This window comes from Acomys minous (genome assembly GCF_964271855.1).
Source record: "Acomys minous genome assembly, chromosome: 8".
In the NCBI taxonomy this organism is placed as follows: Eukaryota; Metazoa; Chordata; class Mammalia; order Rodentia; family Muridae; genus Acomys; species Acomys minous.
Window position 1 is genome coordinate 78,403,925 of NC_140489.1, and position 19,955 is coordinate 78,423,879.

General features: G+C 37.1%; 1 protein-coding gene across 24 annotated transcripts in view; it reads left to right on the plus strand.

Annotated features, from left to right (window-relative positions):
- HDAC9 (histone deacetylase 9) overlaps positions 1-19,955 on the plus strand; it is an 861,568-nt gene that overhangs the window by 525,910 nt on the left and 315,703 nt on the right. For 18 of the 24 annotated variants that reach the window (XM_084791695.1, XM_084791697.1, XM_084791708.1 and 15 more), the window contains one exon: positions 12,534-12,794. The exons of 1 other annotated variant lie outside the window; for it this stretch is intronic. In XM_084791695.1, the coding sequence (XP_084647821.1) occupies positions 12,534-12,794 (261 nt within the window). Of the gene's footprint in view, positions 1-12,533; positions 15,142-19,955 lie in introns of those variants that run through there. 5 more of the 24 variants (XM_084791704.1, XM_084791702.1, XM_084791703.1 and 2 more) reach the window with 1 other exon arrangement.

The window sequence follows — 19,955 nt, forward strand, 5'->3', positions numbered from 1 at the left end:
CATTCAGGTACTTACTCGCTTGGCAGTCCGCATCCGAGGCCTTGGGGACTCTCTTGGGTGCTTTGTGGGAGCAAGGCTGCCAGAGCTGGCAGACAGCTCACCGTGGATGTGCATGTAGCGCTGAGCCCCGCGGCAACCAGGCAACATTGTGCTTCCTTCTTGAGTGCCGCCACATGGCCATGTTTTGTGAGGGACAGACCATCTTCTTACAGGAGTTCTGAGCAAACCCATAGATGAAAGTTTACTGGCTTTATCCTGTTCTGCTGAAATGCAAATATTGGCATCCCCTCTACGGGTGGGTGGTTGGGAAATAAATGCCTTGTTTTCAGTCTTAAGAAACTGATGAGTAGAAACTTGAACGGTGCTTTCATTTAGGAAAGTAGGCATTACTCTTGTCAGGATTCATTTTTCTCCATCCATCTGACAGCTTGTTACCATGCAGAGTCTTTTAATCACCAATTTAGGATTACATTTTGCCTATTAGATGGATAGTATCTTCAAAACCGTTAGCACCCATTGAAGGCAGTTTTTATTACAGTAAAAAGCCCCCTCGATTATTTATCTATCTGTTGAGGTTTATAAAAGAAACTTTGACTTTTCTCTTAAATAGATTCTGTTTTTGACATGGTTAGGCCAATATAAATAGATCCTTGTAGGTATGTGGCGTGCTTTAAAAAAAAAAAAAACCACTTATGCTACAAAACCAGCTTACATCACCATGGAAAATTTATATAAAAGCATTTCACTATATAATTACAACTTGATGGTTTATAATATACAGAAAATTGCTTGTTGCTTTATTATTAGATATGATGAAATCTTGTGTTTGGAAATGAAACCAAGTGACCGTTCCAGTGGATTAATGCCTAGTCTTTATAAACATCTCCAGTTTGCTCTCATAGCTGCAGGATCAAGGGAGAGACCTCAACCTTTATTTTTCAACCTGCACTGTTAATCTACTCAGAGGCATTTTTATTGAATGAAAAAAAAAAAATAGCTGAATAGGACCATGAGGTAAGAGACCAGGGGAAAGAAAATGTCTGGGGAAGGAAACCATGTGAACAGCTTGCCTGATGTTGTTTCCAGGCACTTCAAAAGGAGCACAGTGCTAAATAATGTGGTTGTTCTCAACTTTGACAAATAGCTTCAAACGACAGAATGAAATAACTAAGACTGGGTAATGAGATTTTAACATAGCTTAAGATATCTATACAATTAACAACGGCAAATGTACACCAGTTTCTTTCTTAGGGTTTGAATAGCTTTTAAGTCCCCAAGTTTAGTTCCACTTTTGTTTCTTAGCCCTAAGCTCTTTCTATAAATGTTTTTCAGGCTGAGGGGTCATGGGATCCCCAAGTGTCATCTGTTTAGAATATTCTGGTTTCCCTAGGATGAGCCTCACACAGAGCTATGATCCTCCACCATCACCCTTTTACTAATCCTCCAGCTATAAAATCTCAAGTCATCAAAATCAGGGCTAGCACAGAACTAATGATGCTCCACAAATGACTTCGCATATTTACAACCATTATGGTAAATAATGTAAATGAAGATAAAGAAAGCATGCTCTTTTCTTGGACTGTCCCTTAGACCTGTAAACTGACAATTATAAGCAAAGACGCTTGTGCAGGACACAGACCCCACAACTGCAAAACTGAGTCCATTTCTCTCCAAGTGAAGTTTCTGTAGCCTCCTGCAATTATTTGTTAGTTCTGCAACTTTGGTCAGAGTATTCAACCTTGTATCCAGTCATCCTCTATTGAATGAATTTCTGAGGCTTAGATGGCTTGAAAGGATAGGGTTTGTGGTAGAGCTCTGTAAACATGGCAATCCTCGTGCAAACCACGGCACGTGTATTCTTAGACAGCACTATAGTTGTTTTCCTTATTAGGTTAATAAAATGCCTGTCTGAAAGCAGTAGAAATGTTTCCACAGCACACACTATAGCACTTGCCTCAGTAGCCATCAGGTACTTGTTGTGAGCCAAGCCACCATATTCTGCTCCAGCCCCCTCATGTACATCTGCGTTCACCATGGAGCAGGCCTTCTTTTCTCTTCGGAACAATGTTATGGTTGGTGATCAAGCTTTTTATTGAAATGTGATTTCCACACAGTAAAACAGATTCCTTTTGCTACGCAGTTCAGTGAGTTCTGACAAATACATGTTGTCATGTAATTACCACAATCGCTGCATATAATGACTCCCCTAACTTCCCTCCTGCCGTTCCTCTGCAGTCCACATCTAATCTTCCTCCTGGCAAAGTAATTATGTTTTTTTAAACTAAGGATAGAAAACAAGGCATATCACGAACACAGGAAATTGTTTATTTTAATAACATACACTCCAAAGCTCTATCTGGTATACTCTATAAAATGCTCAAAGAATTACTTTCAGGGGTCACAAAGAATCAACCTTGGGTGCAGGATCCAGGCTGAGAGTTGTCTCTGTGGGCCTGTTAAGTGTCGAAATATTCCCAATTTCTAGTCATATATGAAAATAGAAAGACCTCAGATAAAAGCCTATACTTTTGGCATTATCAAAAAAATTCGAGTTGCGGAATTATTGTTCATTCTTGCTTGCTCATTGCTCATCTGGGTTCCCTGTCCCCACTCTTACATGGTACCTGAACTGCTTTCAGGTTGCAAGAGGGAAGGATGGATCACTGTGGAGAAGTTGAGAGGGGCAGGAATAGAGGAGGAGAGTGGATGGCGGACACTGACATCTGAGCTGCTGTCTCCACCGAGACCCACTGCAAAGCCACCAGGAATAAAATTCCTCCTCCCATTATTCCTTTTACCTCCACACATAAGGAATGAAAGAAGAAAATATTTCAAGTGTTAGCTCTTCCCCTAAAGAATGAAAGAAGAAAATATTTTAAATATTCTACCAGCCAAATATTAGAAAGGAGATTATGAAGGATACATTCCAATATTATATTAATGGATATAAAATGACAATGTTATTTTTATTAAAAAAAAAAAAAACTCAAAAGTGTGGAAGGTAGCTAGTATCTCAAGAAAAACTCGTAAGAAATCTCCGTACTCTTCTGCTAAAGGTTGTATTTTCTGAAAGCTTGGTCTTGTCTTACCTCTCCAATTACATCTTCTATGGTGACCATGACATGATGCCTATAGCCTCTGTGTCCTCTCTGTGTATGATCTTGTCACTGTGGTCCAATTCAACTCGGCCTTCCCTATGGAGTGGCTTCAGTGTAAACTCTCCTTCCTCATCGTTTTCTGGCATACCAAGTTCCATTTTCAATTCTTCTTTCCATATCCCCTTCTCAGGCCTGGGGACTTGTTTCACTGGCCACTATCTTCCCAGGTTCCCACAGTAAATGTTTAATAAATTAATGGTTGAAGGAATGAAAGGGCAGATGGACAACTCAATCAAAGCAACTAAGTGGAGGATGTTTTGAGCCTTATTCCCAGAAAGGAATAGTCACTGAAATATTAAGAAGTTCTGAGAGCCAGGTGTCTTCATTACAGCCCTGTTTTGCTAATCATTGAGAATTAAAAAGATACAGATTAACTTATCAAAAATTCACGTGGTCTTTTAGATTAATATACATAATAAGTAGGAACGGATGTATGGCAGTATGAACTAATATTTAGAAATGTTGTCTTCTTGCCCTTTAATTCTGACTCCACTGATTATTTTAGTAAGATGCACAGTAGCAAAATGACACAGTGTCTTTGGCCTTAAGGCTGGAGTTCCTCTCTGAGTTGACCTGGAGAGATGGATCAGTGGTTAAGGGTGCTGCCTGCTCTTCCAAACTCCTGAGTTCAATTCCCAGCAACCACATGGTGGTTTACAATCATCAGTAATGTGATCTGATACCCTCTTCTGGCCTGTAGGTATACATGCAGGCAGAGCACTGTATACATAATAATAAATAAATAAATCTTAAAAAAGAAAAAGAAAAAGCCCTCCAAGTTCTGCATGTTGTTCTTGAGAACAGTTGGTACATACCTGATCTATTTGTGAATTGAGACAAAATTTTATCACTATTTTTAAGTCTAGTTTCCTTGGAGCTTAAGGGAAAGGTCTTATTTTCCAACAGGAGAATATTACATTTATTTAAAACAAGAGGGGGGGGGTGGAAAGACAGACTTGTGCTGTTGCCTGAGTAAAATCTGTCTTAAAATCTGAAAGAGAATTTTTTAAAAGTGATGAGCTGTGTGAAGGCTGTTTTGCAGAACAGTTGAATCAGAACACCCATGCCATAAAGGCATCAGTGATCAAGAATGGATTTATCCCTTGCTACATATTGATGCTTCATAAATTAAGAAATTTTTTGTGGCCAAATGAAGGATTTTTTGTAGAGAATATTTAAATTTAAATTTTAGCTATTATAATGAAAAGCATTTATGCTTGTACTGTATTTATAGAGTTGGAACAGAGCAATATAACTTTCATAGCAATGAGTTTAATGTATTAATATGCTGAAATTAGCAATACAACTCTGAAACAGTATTTGATTAATTTATATCATGTATCAAGAGACTATGTGATTTTATCTTGATATATAAAACACAGAAATTATGGATTGCATCTAACCCTAGGAGGTATAGATATGAATTAGAGAGTTTCGCTGAAGTTGAGGAATTTGGACCATTTGCCATAGTACCTGGCAGATATTCATGTAACTGTATGTGCAAGGCTGACCCCATCCCAGATTGGTTGTGTCCTGTCTGTGGCTTTCTCTCTGTCTGCACAATGGCAGTAAAGTAGTATAAAGACTCGGGGGGGGGGGTGGTGGCAGGGGGCCACAATGACAGATAAGGAAGAGCACAGATTAAAGGGAGAGAAGGTGCTATGTAGGCCCTGTCTTTATCTCAGCTGGAGTTCCCACCACAGTGCCTCACCTGCTGTCAGGCAGACAGCACAGTGTGTTTTACAGATGGGGACTCAGCAGAGATTCTTCCAGGCTTGTGCATTTATCTGTCACACAGATGTTCCGTCTCCTGTTTTCTAGCCAGCAAGGCAACAGGCTGGCTTTGCTGGGGGATCACCTCCAGATGTTCAACTAAAGAAAGATCCTGCCACCCCGCTGAGAGTAAGCAGACATCTCCCAACCAACATCTGTGGCCACTCAGCAGCAGTGTGAATTAGAAAAGGGTTGGCTGTACCATCTTTGTAATGGTTGTGTTTGGAGTTCAAAAACACATAGAAAACAACATAATCTGAATACTTACAAATGGTACCAAGTAACTTTTCATTTTAGAAATCTGAAGTAAGTCAAACCTGGCAGGCAGAACTTCCCTGTTGACTTTTGTTTGTGGATTTCCCTTGCTGATGTTAATTGCTAATTTTTCCATTCTGGCAAATGCGAGTGTTTAAATGAAAACAGCTTTAGTCAAATACCTAAAATAAAATAAAAAGTTACCGTTAACCCCCTCTGTGCATGGGCTTCAAGATGTCCCATTTATCTGAGAATACGATGCAAGTGTTCACAAGGAGCACCTTTATTCCTCAGAAGATGAAAAGAAGATGAAAAGGCAGAAGAGCCTGAGAGGGCAGTTGTGAACGCTTTGTTACTACAAATTACGTCTTCAGATGTTAAGGTGCCTGCAATGTAAGAGGTACTTGGATTTAAAAAAAAAAAGGATTAAAAACATCCAGCTTATGCTCTTGGGACATTTGAATTCCAGTGAGAAACACAAATAACCATAACTGTAAACAAAAGTAACAGTATAATCCCAGATCGTAATCTGGGCTGTAAATAAAAATATATTAGTGAAATGGTAGTAGAGGTAAGTTCTATAAGGAACCAGCTCATGCATTAGTTGTAAGGAAGTCAAAATGACAGAGTTTGTCAATGTCTCCTGCAAGAGCCATCATGCTGTATTTATGTTTCCAAGATGGGCAGAGGCTAGGGTATCTGGAGCACACAAATGGTATGTTACAATATGCTGCAAGAAGTAAGCTGTGCCAGGTCATGGGACACTTAAGAAGTGTCCACATAAAAAGGGACCATGTAAAAACATTCAGCTGTTACTGTAAACAGGGCAGGACGCTATCTGACAACTGTTGTTGAGAACTGATGTTACCTAACATAGTGAAATAATTGCTGAAGCTTCAACTTTGAGAAGTTTCAGAGCACTAGATGGTAGCCCAGAGTTGAGTGTCTTGTAGTTCAGGGAGAAAAAAAATGATAGTGCTTAGGACTAGAGGAGTGGCGTTAGGGATGAAGAACTCTGTCAACACATGCTGTGCTTTGATACTGCCATGGGTTTGTTAACTGATGCACTAGAAATACAAGGGAGACAAGGATAAAGCTCAGATTCCTGCTTCATGGAATGGGGGTCTTGGTGCTTTCTCAGTGACAAAGCTTGCCCAGACCATTATTTGGGTGATTGGAATAGAGGTTATCTCAGTACTAGTCAAAGTTTATGATAGATACCTTTTAAATGTTTTATAGCTAAGTGTTTTTTGTGAAGTGTTAATATTGCAAGCTCTCTGGAGCAATTGGAATTGTTTATACTGCTCAATTATCATCACAATATGACTGTTTTAGAAGAAAATTCAGGAGGGCGGGGAGAATATAAAATGCTTTCTTTTTTTAAAGACACAAATTCACATTTTGTGATCATAGTAATGACAGTTTCTTTTGAATAAGATTTCTTCTTTTTAAAATATTTTATATATACATTTATATTATTACACATAAATAAAATAAATTGCATACAGCAGGAAGAACCATGAAACAATCAGGAATTATATAAATGTTACATTCATAGTGTTTTGGCTATTTGTATCAGGCAACCTTGGAGAAAACATCTTTCCTATCTTGATGAATCTAAAATTCTGAATGTAAATCAACATCTATAATATCTCATCTCTATCAACTTAAAACATCTATCTAGACCTAAAAATGACCTATCTTAAACCCTAAACATCTAAGCTTGATTGTAAGACTAAATTTCTTCTTCAACTCCATCAGAGATGTCAGAAGGAATAAAATTAATTACCTGAGTAAACAGGAAGTGCAGGTTAGCAGTTTACAAAGTAAAAGAAATGTCAGAGACAGTTTGCTGCGTGAACTGTTGAGATTCCTTCTTTATAAAATAACAATGTTAGCATGTTATTAGACATTTTTCAACCCCAAACTTTATATCTATATGATCTCTACTCATAAACCTCTGTTATGCCAGGAAACATCCCTTTTACAAATCCTTGTGGAAATCTGTTCTTGGAAAGAGACCATTTGCCATGTGGCTTTATGACCAAGTATTGGCAACATCGTTCACTCCGGATGTTTTTATCCTTGTCTCCCTGCTAATAAGTCAGAAATAGAGATGAATGCAGGGAACTCACTGGCTATGTGGCATTACTTCTAAATTGCACGTGAAAAGATGTTACTTGCAATGTCATCTATGTATCTGTAACAGTGAGTTTGAAAAGCTGGGCCAGTTGGGTTCATGGGCTGGATGAGGCAATCCTAGGCATTTCTATGGTCTCAGAAATACATTAAAAGGTCAAATTTCAGGAAGTTTTATGTTAAAAGTACATATATTTTCCTATAAAAATTCGGAGTCTCATCTGAGTTTACTTTGACATGCTTACCGTTGATGAGAAATTCTGTTCTAGTAAACAGTACTGTTCATCAGCACTAGAGAGCACGGTCTCTTCCTTTCCAAGGTGGTGAGATGGGCATCTTGTTTGACTCTTTCACTCTACTGTCCCTGACACCTGTCAGTACCCTGTTTAAATGGCCATGGAGAGTGAGGCTGATGGCAAGCAATAGAGAGATGACTCAATGGTTGAGAGCACTTGGCTGTTCTTTCAGAGCGACCCTACTTTGGTTCTCAGTACTTATGCTCAAGATTCTAGCCCCTGTGCCATTTTTAGCCTCCTCACAGACATCTGTAACTCCAGTTCCTCCAAAGAATCTAACCCATTGTCCTCCACTGCCCCCACACACACACGGCAGGCTCATAATGACAAATACACATCTTAAGTAAAAATAAAAATAAATTTCTTACAATACCGACCTGAAATTGCCTCTGTGCTGTTATTATTTACCTTAACACAAGAAAGATTTGAGTCAAATGCTGTGGATGAAAACCTAACCAACATAGATTTTAAAGTGATCAAAGGAGAAAAACTGAAGGCAAGGAAAGGGAATTAAGGTTTTGTTGTGGAAGGGAAGGTTTTCCTGAAAACATAAAGATGAGAATAGCGCAGAAGAGAGGAGAAATGAGTAATAATAGAGTTAAAGGGATTAGGACATATTGGAGGTACAGAACATAAGCCAAAGGCTTGGCTAAGATATAGGCAAATGTTCTGTTAATTGTAACAGCAAGGACAATGTTGTCCCTGCCTGTTCAGAGTCTTGGGATAGTCTCTGGGTGCTTATAGGTTTTGAGTGATATAACAAGCAAGAGTTACAACAGGAAGAGAAGAAAATTATTTGAGAAGATAACAACGGGGCAAGCCAGGAAGCACATGTTGGAGTGAATTTACTGGAAAGACAGAGGCTAAGCTCTAATGACAAATGGCATTGGGGTGTTTTTTTATGTGCAGAACAAAAGCCACACCATAACACATATCCAATATAACCTATATTGAACAGAGCCTGGGAGTCAAAAGAAATGCAAGCTTAACTTGGTCCTGCAAAGTAACTGAGGGGAGTGATGAGCAATGGAAATATGGCATAGAGGAGATGTGAGTGTTAGGGAATGGTTCCCATGAGAACATTCTGAGAGTGACCCATGAAAAAGGGGCAGATCCAGGAAGCTGCTCAGAGTTGACCTCCATTAATCAGGCATCTCATGAGCAGTGGACTGTCTGGCTAGTATCTTACATGTGGCTGTTACCTCTGCCCTTGGCCACACACCCTACACTTTTGTTTATTATCTGCTAGCCTCATGAAGCTGTTACTGGCAATATTGTTTGGACACCTGTCTGAGGATCTGCTCAGCCAGTATCACTGGTCCTCCTTTCCAGCATTTTCTGACAAGCCAGCTCCTGCTGGCCAGCTCCAGGAACCAGTGAAGAGGAGAGAAGAGATAGTCTTGGTGGATCCAGAGTAGGGAGAACTGAGCAGGCATGAACAACTGGTTAAGGGAAACCCGCATTGGTGAACAACCAGCTATAGGAACTAGTTGTTGAGGAGAGGTTAAGGAACTGAAGAAAAAAAAAAAAAAAAAGAAATGCTGAGATCCAGGCATATGTGGTACAAACCAAAAGGTCTTATAGCCCAAGAGAACTTTATTTTTCCTTTACCATTCTTCCTGTTGCTTTCCTGTTTCTCTTACTTGCTTACTCCTTGGGCCAACTTTGGACTTTAACATGAAGTTCCAATTTTTCATTATAGATTACATCATGATTTTTCTTATCTTTTACAATCAATAGGACTTTCAAAAATCAACAAAGCAAGAGAAAGTCTAACAATAAAATACAAACAGTTTGTATAACCTACAATAAAGCATATAGCAAAAAATCAATCAATTTCCAAAGAATGGTCAGCATGACCTGATTATTATTTCTTAAACAGTACTCAGGAAAATTTAATCATAAATATCCCAAGCTAAAGCCATTGTGTTTACATGATTGTCATAGCAACATAGCTTGAGCTAAATATTCTCTAATAACGTAAAAATTTGACTTATTCCCAGACCCAAACCAACAGGTAGGCCATCTAAACCTAGGGTAATTGCCAAGGGGTCCTCTACTGTAAAATATCTGTAAAGCACGATGTTCCAAGCCCATATTCTATTGCTCTAAAATAAGATTCTATATAAACTTTTCTACACCTAACAGTATCTAGCCAGGTACTGTTACGTCAAGGTCCTAACTTTATTTCAAGTAGTTTCTACTTGGTTGCTCACAGTGAGAGCAAAGACTGTAATATTGTCTCAAGCCATTGGACAGATGCCTTTTTCCAATATTCTCTGTGTAAAAAAAAGGTTTCCCAGTATAAATTTCATTAGGGCTGAGAAATAAAGAGAAAATGACAATTTTAAGAGAAAAAGTAGATTTCAATGTAGTTTTAAAGCAAAATTACACCTGCACCATTCATAATATTTAAAGATGGTGGACATCAAACAGAGCTCTTTGGAACTTTGTCAAGCAAAGACTCAACAGCTGTTCTGATTGTCTAAAGATCATGTTGGACAGTCGGAGGTCTCTGGAACTTTGTCAAACAAAGCTTCTATGACTTTTCCTTATGTGTCCAACAGCCAACACCTACCATTCACTTTTCCCCTGAAGCTGTGAAGTCAAGGGGGGGGGGCTTTTTCATGATTCACTGAGCTTCTATTGAGAAAAAAAGTCAGTCATTTTCTTGTAAATATTTTCATTTAGGACTCTTGAGCTTTCTTCTCCTTTCTCAAATTAGTCTTTTTTCCCCCACAAAACTCCTCTAATACTTGCTGTTTAGCAAGACTGTGCTAGGTGATCGGCATGGATACAACAGTCCTGCTGATTGGATTTTTCTGAAGAATATGTAATGCTTTTCTTAAAGTAAGCATTTCCTTTACTTTTTTTTTCTTTTTGCTTATTCTATTATTCTGCATGTTCATTTTCCAAAAGCTGCAGGTCATATGTTCCCACGGTTATGTGGCCAGAATTTAGAATTATTGTGGTGGTTATCCTTCAAACTCTCAGCAGTGTGCAAACAATTATGTATTTAAGACAGGAATTGCTGATGAGTGTTCAGAACCAGGACAATTGTACAGAAAATAGTATTCAAAAATTCACTTAAAGATGTCATGAGCACGGCAGGAAGAATTTTCTCCTTATGCTGGCTGTCCAGGAATAATAGAAATTAAATTGTCAGCACAAAGGAAGGAAATACTGAATTTTTTTTCTTCTTCTTTATATGGCTTTTAATTGGTATGCGTTCTCTTTGTTTGGACATCTCTGATGGCCTTGGAGATACTTGGGTCTTATTCTACTATAGTTCATGTCTGTACATTCTTAATCAGTATCAAAATAAAGGATGAGCCGTGACACTTTCTTTAAAATCTTTTTAGTGTAGTTGCCTCCTTTTCTGCCTTCATCCCAGACACAACACCTTCCCAGCAAGTCCTTCAAGCCATCTCACCCCACCAGATAACAACCTGTATTTACAGGGTGCTATTATAATACTGAGAGTTTTTTCTTTAAAGTTCTTGTTACATATAAAAACATATTTGAAACATAAAATGAAATAAAATATATGTCTTATTCATTTATAATATACTAAAGCCTGAATTTATTGAAGGAAAGACATACCCATTTTTTTCAATGATTAGCAAAGTGTCTTTAACCTAACTGGCACTAAATATATAATTGTTGAAAAATTAATGAAAACCCCTAATGTGTATCCCTCAGGATAAATTTAAGAGATGTATCAGAGTGTTTGAGGCTGCTTTAAATTGACCACAGGACATCTAAAAAAAAATGCCCTTCAATGTTTAAGTAGTTTTATATTCAAACATTAAAACATGTATAGATGGGGGCTATAGAAATGGCTCAGTGGTTAAAAGCACGAGCTGTGCTTTCAGAGGACCTGGGTTCAATTTCCAAGCACCCACATGGCAATTCCAGATCCAGAGGATCCAACACCCTCACACAGACATGAATGCAGGCAAAACACCAATGCACATTAAAAAAATGACCATATTTCTATTTTTAAACCTAAGTATGTGAGAATTTGAGAAAAGGTTGAATTTTATGTAGAAAAACTTGTACTTTTAGTTTTCATGGTCACATTATAAGCTGCTGGCAAGCTGGTTGCACATTTATTGATTTACCCCAAAACTCCAAACATCCTGGAAAACACGTTTTGAAATCTATAGAGTCAATAGGATCATTGTGAAATAAAGCAACAAGAAAAAAAAATCCAGTGTCAGATACTATCATATGAATTTTCACATCCATTCATTAAGCTTCCTTCTGTGGTTATTTTCCATGGTTAGTTGTGTCATCAGTGATTTTTAATAAATCATTAATTAAGTAATTGTTATGCTTCTAAAGGCTATCTATTATTTATTTATGGCATAACTAAAATATCAAAGTAATTTTAAATTTGAAATCTACTATCTCATTTACCTCTTATTTAATTCTGATTGTATCTATACCTAAAATGTTATACCCTTCCAAAATGTTAAATATGACTGACTTTCAGATTTCAGAAATCCACAATGAATATTTCTATATTTTATAATTCTATTTCTGGAATTCAAGTCTTCATTTGATCAAATGAGCAGTATAGAAGTAGTTATAAAGCAGTACTACCAATCACCTTGGGGCTTTTATAGCAGTTGCCGTTTGTTGAAATGTGAGTTTGAGGACCGTCTACATTAATTCCATCCCTCTTTGATAAGAAGTATTATTCTCGAGTTTATTTGTCTTTAGAAGACTATGTGAGATATGTCCTTGTGAAAAGTTTTGTAGCTTCTGTGGACACAGTTTATTTAACATTTTCTCCTGACATTTCCAGCATTTTCTAGCTCAAGTTGAGATATTAAAATGAGAGTATAACTTAAGTCTGTTCCGTCAAGAACTATTGACTTCTGAACCCCTGAACGCTCTCTTCTAGCTGCTTTCGAAATCTATTGAACAACTGAAGCAACCAGGCAGCCACCTTGAAGAAGCAGAGGAGGAGCTTCAAGGGGACCAATCCATGGAAGACAGAGCAACCTCTAGCGAAGACAGCACCAGGAATGGTGGCAGTGCTTGTGTGGATGACACACTGGGACAAGTTGGGGCTGTGAAAGTCAAGGAGGAACCAGTGGACAGCGACGAAGAAGCTCAGATACAGGAAATGGAATGTGGGGAGCAGGCTGCTTTTATGCAACAGGTAATAGGCAAAGATTTAGCTCCAGGATTTGTAATTAAAGTCATTATTTGAACATTAAATATGTTGCAGATTTTGGCAAATGGTTATTATTTCCTATCAGCTTATATCTCTGATTTTAGTGTTTAAAAAAATTTCAAGACAGGTAAAATGAAATTTTTTTCTATATAAATATCTCTCTATATTGATCTCTGAATGGGTATCAAGATTTCATTGAACCTTCACTGGTAAGAAAATGCCTGTTACACTAAAAATATGCTATGTTATATCCAAGTAATCAATAGGCTTTACGCCCATCTCAAAGCCTGATACAACAGTTACTTCTAGGGAAAATGAGCTCACTGTTGTTTTTAGTTTTATCTGCTGAGGTCTGTGAGTATAGAATATAGTCTCCCAGCCTGATCAATGAAGCATTCTGTTAGATTTGATGTTTTTTAACATACAGAATTCAGTTTTCATATGACTGTACATATTGTATCATATTACAGTCTTGAACACTGTTGAAGGTAGTCTGCCCCTGCCCCAGGTCCCCTTTTCTCCCCTTTTTTTGTTAAGTGGAAAAGGTGTGATTAACATGCCAGTATCTCTAGGTTATTGTGTAGATTACAACTGAAAATCTTAGCAGTTCAGGTGGTGTTAAGTAGAGGTGCAAACTGAAGTTCTGTTTTGAACATTACATTATGTCTGATAGAGCACTGCACATTTTACTTAAACCTTCTGTAATTTTCTGACATTGTGTACTGAAAAAAGATCAAATGGAGCTGATGCAAATGTGTGTGAGAAGTAAAGTGCAGCACTGTTGTCCAATCAGATGCTGCGATGTATGGGCAGCTGCAGAAAACAGTATGATTACCACCTAATATCAAATTAAAGCCAGTTTCACAAGAGGGTGACTCAACATTTATACCTGCTATCTTTAGAATCTCTTGCATACAGTTCCGTGGCATATATCATATCATTTTGGCAAATAAAATATATGAATGTTGGGTTTCACAGAATAATCTGTTTGTGTAGGATGCACCTCCAGAAGGGCTATGCCCTTTGATGCTCTAAAAATACAAACAACTTTACAGGCAGCAGAAGAGAATGTTTATTTAAGGCAGTTCTTTTGTCAGGTTCCTGCTGGTCTACAGAAAAGCGATTCTGTAAGGGGACAGGAAATACTCTGTGGAAACAGGAAGTCCACGTGATTTACTTATTGGGGGATTTAGGAGACAGAATCCGAGGATAGTGCTCTGGTCTTTCTGTTTTTAAAGGGTGTTCTATGAATTGAGTTATTGTCTAAGAAAATCACACCATGAGTAGGGAAAACCTTACGGAAGCTATTCGCTGGAACATTTTCTTAATATTCCCTTTCAGTATGTTTGCCTTGTTTTACGGGTATACTTCTGTTATGCTGGTTAAACGTGCACTGTATTAAGACACATTTAATATGGATATTCCAAATTGACCTAGAATCTTCGTGAGGTGTTTTTTCTATTAAACTATTTGTATTTCTTAATCCGTGGTATTTTAAGGTGTAGTATCCTGTTTCAAGGACACCTAGCACTTTTGCCAAATATAGACATTGTTCAACTGTTATTGGCACGTGTTGTTTACATTTTGCTGTGACATTTAAAACTAATTCTTTAAAAAATGTTCCTGCTAAAGATACATTATCCTTTTTTAAAAAGTCTCCATTTGAATTAAATTAACATAACTAGAGTTAGAAATTTAAAAGTTTTTCCACATAATGAAAGTCCTTCTGATAATTTGACACATAGTTCCAATAGACAACATTCCCTATTACCAGTATGTTTGAGTTAATATAGTCCTTCATATTAAAATGACTTTTGTCAGTTGTTTCGCATTAAAAATATGGCATGCCTAAGATAAAATTGTATATTTTTCCATCTCATAAATATTCATTTTCTTCAAATTCTTTTTTCAATCTCATAAAAAAGGGATAGTGCATCTTTTAAAATACATTTTATTTGGGGAGGAACATGTGGCCGAGCAGACTTTTGTATAATATTACTTCAAAGATATGTGATCACAAACAACAAAAAACCCTATTTTTTATAATGTCATTTGAGAGAACTTCATCAGTATATTTGGTGGACATTAATTGTTTGAATTTGATAGTCTTTCAATTTAGTCAGGAAACTATCTGGAACCAGTAAAAAGAAAAGCTGGGCATAATTAACCTTAGAATTAACTGATAAATGTCTTCTAAGATCTATTGTATTTATTATGATTTACACCCTTGGAGGTGATCTCTTGTTTTGTGTTGTAAATATATTGTTGTATGTTTCCCTTCTTGCCTTCTGTTATAAGTCTCTTCCTTTCTCAAATAAAGTTTTTTTTAAAAGATCCCTTTTCATACACTTGGCTTTGTGTAAACTTGATATATTTACTAGATCTTGAAACCTATACATTAGATCACATATACAAAAACGATTTCCATTTTTTTTTGTTGAAACAAGAAAATGAAGATATTTTAGCAGTTGCTTATAATACCATATAAAACAACATATTCAACAATAACAATATGAGCTATTTGTATCAGCAATTATCAACTAGCAGACATATGTAAAATTGGTTGCATGCTCCATTTTGTAGTGTGGCCTTTTTAAAGATGTGTTCTCCTCTCTGGTATTTAAATTAAAATGTCATCCTATAAATATAAAATTATAAATATTCCCTAATGCTATTCAACTTAAAATTTATTTTAAAACTTTAACATGGGCTGGCAAGAGCTCAGCGTTAGCAAGAGACATCTGTCACCAAGCCTAACAATGTGAGTTCGATTCTCAGGTCCCACATAGTGGAAGGAGAGAACTGATTTCCTCAGATTGACGTCTGACTACATATCAACTGTGGCACACACACACACACACACACACACACACACACACACACACACACACACAAATAAATGTAATTAAAAGTTTAAAAATAAGCTTAACATATTCCATTGACTAGAACAAGCCCTCAGTAACCATAAAAATGAATCGTTTTACAAGTATCCTAACAATCACGTCGATTACAATGAGATTCTGACCCACAGATAAAAGTGACAATGGATAAATTTAAAGAGAGAAGAGTAATTAAACAAGCTCCCCAAGCATAGTGGTAGTTACTGTAATGCTGTGAGAATAGCAGAGAGCCAGAACAGGAAACCTTTAGTGTGCACTAAGGTTCAGCTGGCGCTGACATGAGATCAGGAACTTCTAACTCCTTTCTCTTCTGACCTACCTATTGCCAGCAGAACGTCATGTCAGGACTTCAGAATACATCACTGTGTCTGATTAAAAGGGGCGGGTGTGATTTTTCTTAATGTCCTGCGGTTCATTTAAGCTATTCTAATGCTGTCATGAGAGGCAATGCTTCTGTGAGTCAGAGTGGTGCTACACTAATGATACCTGAGGTATTATCATCCTGGTGGCACTGGTGAAGGTGGTGGCTGAGGCATAGATTTCTACTTTTCATAGAAAGCAGAGTGGTAGTTTTTTTTTTAATACTTTTGTACTCACCGTACTTGTGCTTGCCAGACTGTGTTCCAAGAGAATTTAAGCACCATGTATTTTTAAATCTAGTATCTTATTCATATAGAGATTAATACAAGAGTCATTTTTAAATGTTGTATCTTCAGTAATTGGAGCACGCAGGTCTAAATGATGGTGTATGGATAAAGATGTGTATACAACGAAGGATTGAATGAATACATGATTCAGTTATAATTTTAACCAGCCACGGTGAAGAGCTTGGAGGTACAAAAGAAAGACTTGGGGATTATTGCTCACTTCATTATTAACATCTCCATGTCCATGTTAAAGAGTACAGCGGCAGATGGCATGGATCAAAGAATGTAGACAAACACTAGGAAAGTTGGGAATGAAACTACATTTAGATTTTTAACATGTTTCTCTCCTGGATCCCTAGAAACTGTTAAGACCATGAATTTTTTTAAAAAAAATCTTACCTATGAAATGTATTTTACTTTCGACTATGGCTAATCTAAAATGCATGAAATGTAGTTATGAGCACTTCAAGTCTGTTAACCCTTTCGAGCCACCTGCCCCTATCACATTTAGTCGTTACTACCACCCTTTAGTGTGGGATTGCACAGAGTGTGGCCAGGACCGCATCTCTGAAAGGCACCTGAAGCAGTGAGGCTGCAATGACAGTGAGGCTGCCATGACAACCATTTTGTCCAAACCTGGTCCATATAAAATATGAAACAGGGCAAGTAGAACCATTTCTAGGAATGTAGACTTCCAAGAGAATTATCTAATTCAAAGGTCCGTAAAAATCATTCTGAGGGAAATTTAGACTTTGATCGCACACCGTGAGTCCGATCCCATGCCTAGACGTCATCTTCTGGAATCCACAGGAGTCATGCATTCCCGATTCTTGAGTCTCAATTCCTAGTCCAATTCCCAATCAATTTTGAGGATAGTAGGGGTCCACGGCCATTTCCTATTACGTGGCCCGGTTTGTCATGGCTTTTGCCACAGATCATCCAATTCTCAGAGTGATAATTCCTGGAGTGTAATGTCTCATTTCTCATGTATTTTTCTCATAGTGCTCTGTGATGTGAGTCAGCTGTAGAACTGTCTATCCTTTTGTCTACTTATCTCTGATCACTTAGATAAGTTTTAGCTGATCTCTATAGCTTTATTTGACAACAACTTATCAGATTTGATTAGCCAGCATGAACATTTCACATCCATGAACTCTGGCACTGTATGTCCTTTTGTGTCCAGCTTCTTCCCTTTGACACAATGTTTTAGGTACAAGAAGCAGTGAGTTGGACTGTGGCTTATAATCCCTCCAAGGATAGAAATGTTCTGTGAAAGGAAAGACACGAGGGACAAAAGACCACACAGTGCCTGGGTTCCTTGGTCTGAAATACTGGCACGTGTCAGTAGCTCATTTATTTACTCACCCACAGTAAGGTTCCGTTACGTAAACTATTTACTATATAATTTATCAAGCAACAGATGTGGTACACTGGGTTGTTTCTACTAATAATGATGCTATGAGCATTCACATACAAATTTTGTTTCTCTGTTCACATATGTTCCTATTTGTCTTCATTCATTTCTAAGTCATTTGGTAACTTTATCTTTTGAAGTAGTAATACTCTCCTTTACCTACACCTAAGGTCTATGGCTTTCCTACTAGCAGTATCTGTGGTTTCTAAATTCTCTCCACCACTCCAATACATTCTGTCCTTGTTTTTCTCTGCCTCCACCCCCCCACACACACACATCTTGTGTGTGTATGTGTGTGTATGCACAGGTGCGTTGTGTCTCAGAGTTCTTCACCTTGTTCTTTGAGGCAAAGTCTCTCTTACTGAATCTTAAACTCACCAAGTAGTCTAAGCAGACTAACCAGAGAGACCCCAAAGCCCTGTTGTCTCTGCCAGCCCAGAACTGAGAAGAAGAGTGTATGCTGCCATGCCTAGCTATTTGATGTGGGTTCTAATTCAACTTCACACATTTGTATGGGAAGCACTCTACCTTCAGGGCTACCATCACAGCTCCACTTTCCCGATTTTTGTCTTTTGTGGCAGCCATAAAAGACAATGCTATTATTCCTCATTTGATTTCTACTTCACCCTGGATTTGTTGTTGTTGTTGTTGTTGTTGCAATTTTTCATTTGTTGAGCATTTTTTTTCCATTTGAGGAGCTTCTTTTTTTAAAAAATAATTTATTCAGATTACATCCCGATGGTTATCCCCTCACTTCTAAATTCCTGGGAAGATACAAGTGAGGAGCTTCTTTAGAAAATGTCTATTCACATGTTTGCCAATTTAAAATGGTCTTTTTTCTTATTGAGCTTTGAGATTTAATAAATATATATGATTATTAGACTCATATATAAAAATTAATATATTACTCCATTCTGTGAATTACTCTGTAATTCCTCATACTTCAACCTATACAGTGTTGAGGCTACAGCCTGCCTGGGCCTGTGATTCATAAAGCAACTCTTTCTGAGTGTTGGTCTCTCTCTTCTCACACAACACCTGCCTCTTTTTCCCTTGTTTCTGGTGGATTTGACTCTTGCTTTCCTGACACCCCTGTTAATGACTTGCATCACTTTCTAACATTTGATAGAGTTTAATACTTTATTTTGTCTTTGCAAAGAAGCAGGCAACTGATACCATCTCGATATTTATACTTGATATTTACTGAGAAAAGAAAATGGGTTTATCTTTTTGTAAGGAAGACCTCATGGTGGTGCTCTTTTCAAAATGAATCAGTTAATTATCTCCCTAAGTATGAAGTTTTACTATGGTTACTCATATCTACCTCTGCCTACTTTACACTTAAATGTTCATGCTGTGTTAACACTTGTGGTTTTTTTTCTTTGAGTTTCCTGGTTCTGTTAATAGACTTTTTAGAAAGATTTAGATTTTCACTACTAAATTGGGTCCCACATGTAGCCATTATGCATTTAGCATGTGGCCAATTAGAACCAGACAGTGCCCTAAGGCTAGACTGTGGACAAACTTTCAACAGAGCAAAATATGTATTCCTATTGAAATCATGCTCATTGATTACATATTGAAATTAAAATGTTTAAATATGTGAGATCATAATGACATCACTAGCATTTATCTTACTTTTTTTTCTCTTTTAAATATAGCTAATTTAAAAGTCAAGATTATATATGTGGTTTTCATGTATGGCTCATGTTATTTTTGTTTATCTACATATATAAATTATATAATAAATATATTTATGAAAACAAAAATTCATACAATGAAATTGTAGACTGGGTCATCTCATTTTTATTTTGGTACTAGATAGAACTTATTCCATAATTTTGAAATATGAACTGTAAAATGTGAATGAACAAATGCCATGCCAGTATCTTCCCAACACACTTAGGAGCAGGCAATGAATAGATCTCTATAATATATGAATTGCTTAAAAAGTTTAAAGATTTCTTTACTTTAATGACAACTCAAAATCTCTTAGTTCCATTTTGATTATTATTTGTAATGAATGTTTACTGATTGTGTCTTTCTCATCTCAAAGATAGTAAATGTAATGACTAAATATGGTTATTCTCCTTAGCTATTATTCAACAGCAAAAATATCCACCATTTGGACAGCATGATAGATTGTCTTGTCCTTTAATTATTGGGGGTGGTTCTCTCTTCCAAG